At 49.4% G+C, this 9,018-nt stretch overlaps 2 protein-coding genes across 2 annotated transcripts; one reads left to right on the top strand and one right to left on the bottom strand.

The window, feature by feature from the left end:
* Positions 1-2,457: 2,457 nt before the first annotated feature.
* On the bottom strand, positions 2,458-6,147 carry MRPS11 (mitochondrial ribosomal protein S11). Its single transcript, XM_063412202.1, has 6 exons — positions 6,042-6,147; positions 5,772-5,882; positions 5,448-5,537; positions 4,622-4,751; positions 3,234-3,299; positions 2,458-2,819 (listed from the first exon to the last, which is right to left on the bottom strand). Exons 1-6 carry the CDS (start codon positions 6,086-6,088, stop codon positions 2,712-2,714), a joined length of 552 nt encoding a protein of 183 aa, XP_063268272.1. The 5' UTR covers positions 6,089-6,147; the 3' UTR covers positions 2,458-2,711.
* Positions 6,139-8,630, top strand: MRPL46 (mitochondrial ribosomal protein L46). Its single transcript, XM_063412201.1, has 4 exons — positions 6,139-6,345; positions 6,699-6,891; positions 7,415-7,588; positions 8,184-8,630. The coding sequence occupies exons 1-4, from the start codon at positions 6,154-6,156 to the stop codon at positions 8,432-8,434; spliced, it is 810 nt and encodes a 269-aa protein (XP_063268271.1). The 5' UTR covers positions 6,139-6,153; the 3' UTR covers positions 8,435-8,630.
* Positions 8,631-9,018: the final 388 nt, after the last annotated feature.

The following is a 9,018-nucleotide window of genomic DNA, read 5'->3' as shown; positions in this document are numbered from 1 at the left end:
AGGGAGAGGATATGACCCTAATGAGAGTGCTAATGCTGTGGCCGTGCTACTGACAAATAAAGTAATTGCTGCTCAGGAGGAATGTGAGCCAGTAGAAAACAGCTTTCCTCCCAGACGCCAAGAAAAGCAATTAGAACTTGTAAACACCAGTGTCTGACTAAAACCAGGTCCTTAATTAATAGTTTAATTTGAAGGGTAAGGAAATCGTTAAGCACTATTGGTGTCTATTAATTCCCTGCAACACGAACCACAATAGAGTTTTAAGCTGTCTTCCAGTGTACAGTGTGTGCAGGAAGGAGCACCCGAGCCCTGGCTTTGTGTAGCTGTGCTCCCTCACCTCACTGACTGCCCCAGAGCCCTGGTGTGTGCTGCAGGATAAACAGCTCAGACTGTGCACTGAGTTAGGACATGGTTTTGGGAGTGCTCCATCAGGGCAGCAGAGAAAGTGGATGAAAAATGTGATTTCAGTAAAAAGCTGTACAACTGAAGTACTGTGCTGGGGAACTCAGAGTACAGGGAGCTGGGGGTCTGGAGATTTGCATTATGCTGTACAGATCCCAGCCACTGAGCCATGGAGAACAGTGTCAGGCTCTTCTGTCCAGTGCAGAGGGTGTTACAGGACTGCCAGTCAAAGGAAGAAGTAGGGGTAGCTACCAGAAATAGGCAGGGAAGGGGGGACATAAAACTTCCCACTGTATAAGCAGTGGTGATGCACTGGCAGACTTCCTAAAACCTTCACAAATACCCAGAAACCAAGGGTGTTAAGGAGTGGCCTTTACAGATGGCACAGCCTTGATTTTAAGTCTGGATAAGGTGAAGATTTAATTCTTGTTTTCTGATTTTCAATTCACCCACATACTCTTTCCTGAATTCCAGGACCACAGATCTCTTCACAATCTTACTTTTCAATTTGTTCTACCACCTTCATGTGATGTGGGCACCTCTGCATTGAGGCTATGAACAGTCTGTGGTGGAGAACAGCAGTGTTTGGTTTTCTGTGTGTTAGACAAACCTGCCAGCACAGCCTGGTGCCCCTCCTTTGTCAGGCTGGTTGCTGTGCTGGGCAGACACCAGCTCAGCCTTGCTGTAAGCACAGCACACCCCCCTTCCCCAGCCAGCTGCCTGCGTACTCAGAGCTCATCTTGGCAGTTTCTGGCTGACCTGCTATCTCTTAAAAAGCAGAATATTAAGTCCCTAGTGCAGCCGTATTTCTGGAGTGAGGAGGAAACTCTTGTAATGTGTCAAACATCTATGGAAGAGCCTCTCTTCCTCACTGGCTGATCTGTGACAGCTCAAGGAACTTCCCTTTAAGATCAACTACCCTCCCTTCAAATTCAGAGCTGGACTAAAGTAGGTTTGTCTGAATCTTGTTTTCTTCTGTCAAATGCAACTCAACAGGCTTTTCTAAGCAGAGTGATTTCTTTCAAAACCTGCTGTATGCCACTCAGCCCCATCAAGGAGGTTCGCTGCCTTGTTGCTATGGTACCCTTTCTCTAAAGGAGAAAATAGTTAACTATGCAATTTAAGAAACTACAGAGGAATGACAGAATGAGAAATAATAGAAAGGAAGATTCTGCATTTGCAAAAGAACTGCTGGCTGCTCTAAAATACACCATGTTTACTGGTGAAGTAGTTGCCCAGAGCACGTTGGATAGGGCCAGAGCTTCTCTGGCAGCAGAGATTTCAATGAGATGCCCTTTGCTAAGCACTGTGCCTCTGCCATCCAACAAATCAATCCTGTAGTCAGTTATTGCTGTTACCTTCCCTGCTTAAGGCTCCTGACATATTTCCTTGGCAGAAATTCTGGATGGAGCTGGGACAGTGATAATACATCACAGACCCACAACAAGCTCCTGCTGCTTGTGGATACACAGAGGCACAGTTCGAGACTTAATGCTTTCTATCTCCTTGGCAGCATTTCGTTATTCCTTGGGCCTACTAACCCCTGCTTGCTTTCCCCAGGACCCTGGAAAATCCAGTTTGTGGTGCACAAGGCAGGGCCAAAGAGACTGCAAGCATCAAACCTGGCAAGATCCCAGCAGCCCCTTTAGAAAGAGCGGTGCTTTCCTTTGCCAAGAGCAGTGGCAGGTCAGTACAGCTCAGGTGAAACAAAGCACTGCAGCAGATCTTTGCCAGGAATGGATCCAGGTTGGTGTTCTGTGAACAGCTGCCTCTCACAGGGCACACGTAGTTCTGTGAGCCAGGGGGAGGAAAGAGTTACCCCATGCCTGTTTCCCAATGTGAGCAGTGAGACAAAGAGGGAAGGAAGATGACCTGACCCCGTGCAGTTGTTTACTACAAATGACTACAAGGAGATCGAGATCTCAGGCTCTCCTTCTGCCTGACAAGGGCACTAATGGCGTGGAGGGCTAGACAAGAGCCACATATTGTGGTAAGAGGAAGAGAGCAGTCGAAAGGCAGTAATAAGCCAAAATACTTCTGGGAACACAGCAGGAATGGCTGTCAAAAGACCAACATTTTAATCAACAAACTTTGTAGAGAAGAGGCTTCCTACTAAGGAAATACACTGATTCCTGCTTTCACCAGCAGCTTCTACGTTCTGTGTTTTTAAGGCTCAGCATGGTCTGTCCAAGCTTCCCTCAACAAGTGTTTCCAGGGAGGGTGGCCTTCCAGAAACTGTCACAGAGGCATCGTTCAACTCAGTCCCCGATGAACTGACGTTGAAAGCTGTGTGTCCCTTGCAGTGCCCCTCACACCCTCCTGGCTTTCCGTGGGCGGCAGCCGTTGTGGGGGACCGGGCTGTTGTCGGTGATGGAGATGATCTCCAGACCTCCCATCGTCAGCCCCTTGATGGCAGCCTGCAAACAGACAGCACAGGACAGTTATCAACACACAACAGCACAGAAGGGAAAACGCTCAGGGCAGAACAGTTTTGTCCCCCATCTGAAAATCAACTTGTACCAATGCTTCTCACTTTCCAATTCTTAAAAATAAATGACTCATATCAGAAAACCCAGTTTAAACTTATCTGCCGTAGTCCTTTCTTGAGGAATCCCATTCATTCTCCTGCTTTAGCCCCAAGAAGTCCCAAATATAACTTTTATTCTACCTCCAAAATTCTAGTGACTCTAAAAATTCATTACTGGGCACTTGGGTGAGGAATCCTTTATGTCAGCTTCAGAAAAACCAAGTTAATTGAGACCACCCTGAGTTCACAAAACATCCATGATAGCTGAGAAAATAAAGTATGGAAAAGAAACTCCAACACCTACTTTGCGTCCTGGTCCCAGTCCTTTCACTATGACTCGCACATGCAGTACACCCTTCCCACGTGCCTTCTGTGAAAAGAACAACTGGTTAGTGTTCTCTTTGACATAAACTCTGGTTCCCCTGGTGTCTTTCATTTTCATAATAGTATTTAAATAAAAATAAAGATTAGGTAGTAATGGATACAGAAGACATATATGGGGATTGTTGCAGAGACACGAAAAGCAAAGGAAGCTGGGGTATGGCCATGGCAGTTCAAGAGACATTCTGTGCTAGACTGCCAGCTCTGCACGCAGAGAAAGCTCTCAAATCAAACTATCTCTGACCTAAAGCCAAGGCAGAAAAGGACATATCCATAGATACGTGACTGAAGTGGCAAGGGACTAACAAGGACTAACTCTAAGCTGTTTCCCCTTCTCTAATGTGGCAACTTCTCCCCTGTGAGCAGTAGATTCTTTCTGGAGGGTAAATGAGAAGAGCAGGCAAGCTTTAGATTTGCTGTGCAGGAGTCCACACCTCTAGTGCAAAAATTCTAGGGGCTTGCAAATTGGAAATGAAGAACTGCTCTACAGCACAGCCCTGCTGCCACCACGTGGAGGGAACTCCTCTGGCTCTCTTTCTCATTCTGTTCTGGTGCAATTAACGTACTAACTGCTTCAATAGTGACAGACTAAATCTGTCCAAGCACAGCTACACAGCTATTATGTGACTCCAACTAGCACAGATTAATAGTGAAGATGTTCTTATATCCCTCTGAGTCAACCACAATAAGCTGTTGGCCAGCAGTGACACCAAACTCCTCTGGCATGAAAGGCTGGAGTGAGTTTCACCTAATTTAGGATAAGGATTTTCAGTTTAACCTTGCCTCATTCTGCTGTAATGAGGACTGTGACACAGCCAGCCTCATCTCCTCCACCTGGACACCCAGACGGTTTTTTTTAGAAAGAGTTACAATAACCCATATGCAGCTAGAAACTACATGTGCAAGAGCATCACTTTCTCTGACTGGAACTGCTGGCTGCAGCTCAGTTCTGTGGCAGAGTGCAGAGACGAAACATCCAGACAGTAACTACAGCTACTTCTGAGTCCCCAACAGTGCAAAACTTAAACTGCTGCTGATTCAGGGGCTACATTTCCCAAATGACTGAGAAATGTTCACTTTGGAAAACAGGAGGCTGTGCAGACCGGCGCTAGGAAAGGAGAGGCTCCAAGTTACCATCACACATTTCCAATCACAACCTGCAGAGCTCAGCTCGCGCTGGGAGCATTTCAAACACGCTTAGTCTGTGTGCAGGTGAAACTTGGGACGCTGCTGCAGCAGCACAGAAAAGCTCTGGAGTGCTGTGGAGGCCAGTGCCCCCTCTGGAGCTGGGGCTCAGGGCTGGGCACTCACCAGTGCTGCTGCCATGGCCGCGGTCTGTGCTGCAATGGCAGTGCCCTTCTTGGCGTTCTGGAAGCCCTCCGTGCCGCAGGACGTGCGGGAAAGCGGCTGGTTGTCAAAGCCGACCACCTGGATGTGGGTGCTGCGGAAGGACAGGGGCAGAGGGGACAAGCAAGCTGGAATAAAGCTTTACTCTCCGGTTCCTCGCTCACCTTACTGGCATAGCTGACTGCAGGACTTCTGTCTCCCTTTTAAAGTATCCAACTTACACCCACTGCAGAGACCACTCAGCAGTGACCTTCTGACCCGGGCAGAACCTTTCTGGAGAAGGTGTGCTTTATCTAAGTACACCTCAGACCCCACTCGGCCCTTTCAGACCCACCTCTCACTGCATTTTATCTCTTCTATTAAAAAAAAATGCACAAAACACTTCTAGAACTTGAAAGAGCCTTAACCAGCAACATATCACAGGACGAATCACTAATGAAATACAACTGTCTCTCATGGAGAATATAATAATCTTTTCAACACCTGTACAGAAATAGTGCTAGAGCAGTGGGTTGGAAGTAACCTGCTGTTAAACTATCAGCATCTGATTATTCTCGTATCAAAATGTAATCAAAATGTATAAAACCAATCTCATTGCTTTTAAGACACTCCAAGGACAGTTATGCTCCTTGAACATTGAGGTTTAAATCAGTATCATCTTCCCAGCCATGAATACCACACCCCTGGCCGTTTTTCTCTGAGCCTTTAGATCAAATGATGACAGGCCAAACCCCGGGTTCTAAGCTTTTATTTCACACGAGAGCAGGAACGGAGCAGCTCATTTGCTTACTTGTTGTACGTCGCTTTGATGTGAGCTATCGGGACCTCTTCATAAACCTTCCCATCCCATCTCATAGAGTTCCTCTGCAGGATTGAAGAGCTGAGGAGCAAAACAAGTTACCAGGCCTCACTCTTTAAATATTACAAAGTTTCATTTCATATCGGGAAACAAAGAAAGAAGGGCTCAAGCCTCAGAAAAACACAAGCTGCGTTTCTGATTGAGTCAAGTGGCTCCCTCCCCTTCCTCGGCTGAAAACCCACCGAAGGCGATAAAACCTCGCAGCAAGCGGCAGATGGCAGCGCCCTCCCGGCGCGGCCTGGCCTCGGCTCTCACCTCTGCTCGGTCTCGCTCTGCTTCTCCGTCTCCTTGGCAGCCGCCCCCGCCACGTCCTGCAGCCTCGGGGGGCCGGTGCGGAGCCCGCGGCACAGCGCGGCGGCGCGGGCCCTGAGGGGGACAACCGCGGTGAGCGCCGGGGGCGTGGGGGACTCGGGTCTAGCGAGAGAGGGAAGCCCCCAGCGGCCCCCCAGCAGCGAACGGGACCCTCCCCGCCGTCCCCCCGCTGTCCCCCCGCTCCCCACAGCCCGTCCCGCCCTCTCCGCTCACCCCCAGCCCAGCACTCGTTGCCCGGCGACCGCCATGGCCGCGCTCATGGCGGCGGCTCCCACCCGCGCCGGGGAGCGGCGGCCGCGGGGCACGACGGGAGCGAGGAGGGGACATGGCGGGGCATTGTGGGGCGCTAATGGCGGCGCCCCTGCGGCAGCGGGCGGCGGGCAGCGCTCGCTGGGTTTGCAGCGCTGCCGCGCCGCGCCCGTGGAGGCTTTTTGGGGCGATGTGCTTGTTGAGGCTTCCCCGAATCACGCAGCCTCTGGAAAAGGTGGAGGAAGAGATGGCGGCGCTCATGGAGCAGGTAGAGGGGTGTGTGTGTTTGTGTGTGTCTGGGGGTGTTGATGGCGAATTGGCGCCCTCAGGCATGAGGGGAGAGGCACATCGGGGCTCGTGGCTCTGCACACACCGTCTGTGGTGTTGCTCCCCGAGTGCTCCGCGATTTGCACCTCATCCCGTGGGTGTTGGTGGTGCTCCCATGGCCTTTCTCCATGCTGTTGGTGTCCCTGTCACACGCTCCTGCTGCAAGCAGGGAAGCCCTGCTCAAACTCAGGAAATTCCCATTGCTTTACCTTTGCTGAGTTGGAAATAATTTAATTCTGCTTGCTAATACCTGTAGTGCTTGTGGTTTAATAATTCTTTATGTTGCTTTTTTAGATAGAGCTGGAGAAGAGCCACTATTCAGATCATGAAGTCCGTAAGATGGAGGAGGAGGAGCAGCTCAAGAGGAAGAAGGAAAGCTTGTATGATGAGGATGAAGCACATGGCAAGACAGTCGTCATGGCTCAGGACCTGGAGGAGAAGTGGGAACAGAAGTTCCTGCAGTTCAAAGCTGCCCCACGGATAACAGGTACAGCCTGGAGCTCGTGGTGGCTGAGAACACCTGGATTGTTTGCCAGAGTGCAATTCAGTAGAAGGAGGGCATTTTGGGGTCTCTTCTGTGTGTTTTAGAGAGAGTCTTGACTCTGTGGCAGCACACGTGCTGTTAACTGTCTGACAGGGAAATCAGTGTTCCCATACTGCAAAAATGTGTGTGTTCACCAAGGCAAAATGATGAAAATAGACGTGATTTCCAGACAAGGGAAATATTTGGTCATTTACTTCCCAAGCTCTGCTTAGTGCTCTTACTGATTTTTGTGAAGGTGGAAATCCAGGTTACTTCTTATAGAGTCATTCTGGAAAGGAAAACAGCAGCTGAATCCTGCAATGACTTCCAGAGTGACTGAGAGCATTCCTGCCTAGATTTTTGTCTTATTCCATGTATCCACATTTGTGTGTTGTTGCTGGGTATAAGGCACAGAGGGTTGATCATCACAGGGATCAGAGCATGCTGCCAGGAGACTTTGTTTCCAGCACGTGTTGGTTTTTGGCAGATGCTGATAAAAGCAATGATCGAACGTCGTTGAACAGGAAGCTGGACAGCAACCTGATGCTTCTGGTGAAACAGAAAATTGGTAACCAGGAGCTGTGGCTCCTGCCTCAAGTGGAGTGGCAGCCTGGAGAGACGCTACGGAGCACAGCTGAGCGAGCCATGGCTACGTGTTTGGGTGTGTGGCTTACCCTCCCTCTTGTTTGTCCCAGTGGTTTTCTTCCAGTGCCCTGACCGAGGAATATTTGCCATCTGCTGTAGTGAAATCTTCTCCCATCTTTTGGGAGAAGGCATGGCAGAGGGCTGGCACACTGTGAGCTGGGATTTAAGGCTGGCAGCAGCAGCAGTGCCATGTCTGGCCATCATGGTGTGATTTGGGGGTATCACCAGACACCCTTGAATGGCTGGGATTGCTTTGGGCTTCTCTTTCCCTCTTGTTGCCCTGTAGTAGCTTTTGTGGCAGATGGGTGATGATGGCAAACACATGTCCTTGCTTTTCACTCAAGATTGGCAAAGCTGGATACCCTCTCCTTCTCTTCCTTCCTCTCCCACTCTGAGAGGGCTCTCTGGTCTCCAAATGAGCTGTTTTTTCATGCGAGAAACCCACATTTTTTTCACAGTTGCCAGTATTTCTGCCAAAGAGGGAACAGTCAGTCTGAATCACATACAAGAAGTGGCTTATGCTGTATTTTTGTTATGCAGGGAGCAGTTATTGTTGCTGTGTGTTCTTATGTTTTTTACTGTCTTTCTCTTGCGTTGCTGGCTTCTTGCAGGAGATCACATTCAAGCCAAAGTCCTGGGGAATGCACCATATGGGATTTACAAGTATAAATTCCCCAGGGCCATCAGAACTGAGAATAACGTGGGAGCCAAAGTCTTCTTCTTCAAAGCCTTTCTCCAAAGCAGTGATTTGTCCCAGGCAGAGCTGAAGGCAGATTGCCTGTGGGTCGCAAAGAAGGAGCTGGGAGATTACCTGAAGCCGGAATACCTGAAAAAAGTCAATCAATTCCTCCTGGACTTGTAAGCAATGGCCTGTGCTCCAGCAGATGGGGAAGATGTGGGACGTGGCTCCAGGGAGGAGCACAGCTGCTGCTTTGCATGGTCTGTGTGTATGAGATGTTCACTTGGGCTCTGGAGGATAATTTGCCTTTGCCTTATTTCCCAGTTCTCTTCACTGGCCCTGTACTGAATAAATATTAAAATCTATACTTGGAAGTGAAGCTTTCCTGAGGGAGTTCTTTGCTCTTGTTGAATTCTACTCCTCCACCTCTTCTGGAAATGCATGTTGTGATCCTTACGTCTCCCAAGAGTGTGGTTCCCTGGGGCTGTGGTACCCAGAAGGTTTGCATTCCTCTCCAGACTCCTGTCACAGGCTCAGCCTCAAAGGGTTTCTCCTTGCTGTAGCTAATGTTTGTTGCTGGTACCTGCTCTCTGATAAGAGCAGCACTGGAGGCTTATCTGTGTGTCCAGGTGGGAACAGACTCCCCTGAACACCAGCCAGGACAAGGTGGGTTTCTGGGGAGATGTAAGCAGGGATATTCACAGCTTATTAACTTTTAGTGGTAGTTGCCTCTGGCCTGGAGTCTGATGCACAGTGGCTGTGAAAGA

The sequence above is a fragment of the Prinia subflava genome, chromosome 15, assembly GCF_021018805.1.
Source record: "Prinia subflava isolate CZ2003 ecotype Zambia chromosome 15, Cam_Psub_1.2, whole genome shotgun sequence".
NCBI classification, from domain to species: Eukaryota; Metazoa; Chordata; class Aves; order Passeriformes; family Cisticolidae; genus Prinia; species Prinia subflava.
Note: the sequence above shows the minus strand (reverse complement) of the source record. Positions and strands in the feature narration are given on the sequence as shown.

Coding starts and splice junctions, on each gene's coding strand:
- MRPS11 (XM_063412202.1), bottom strand. CDS start 6,088: ATGAGCGCGGCCATGGCGGTCGCCGGGCAACGAGTGCTGGGCTGGGG. Junction 5,883..6,041: donor CAACGAGTGCTGGGCTGGGG/GTGAGCGGAGAG, acceptor TGTCCCCCTCAG/GGCCCGCGCCGCCGCGCTGT. Junction 5,538..5,771: donor CAGAGCGAGACCGAGCAGAG/GTGAGAGCCGAG, acceptor TTTGCTCCTCAG/CTCTTCAATCCTGCAGAGGA.
- MRPL46 (XM_063412201.1), top strand. CDS start 6,154: ATGGCGGGGCATTGTGGGGCGCTAATGGCGGCGCCCCTGCGGCAGCGG. Junction 6,346..6,698: donor TGGCGGCGCTCATGGAGCAG/GTAGAGGGGTGT, acceptor TTGCTTTTTTAG/ATAGAGCTGGAGAAGAGCCA. Junction 7,589..8,183: donor AGCCATGGCTACGTGTTTGG/GTGTGTGGCTTA, acceptor GGCTTCTTGCAG/GAGATCACATTCAAGCCAAA.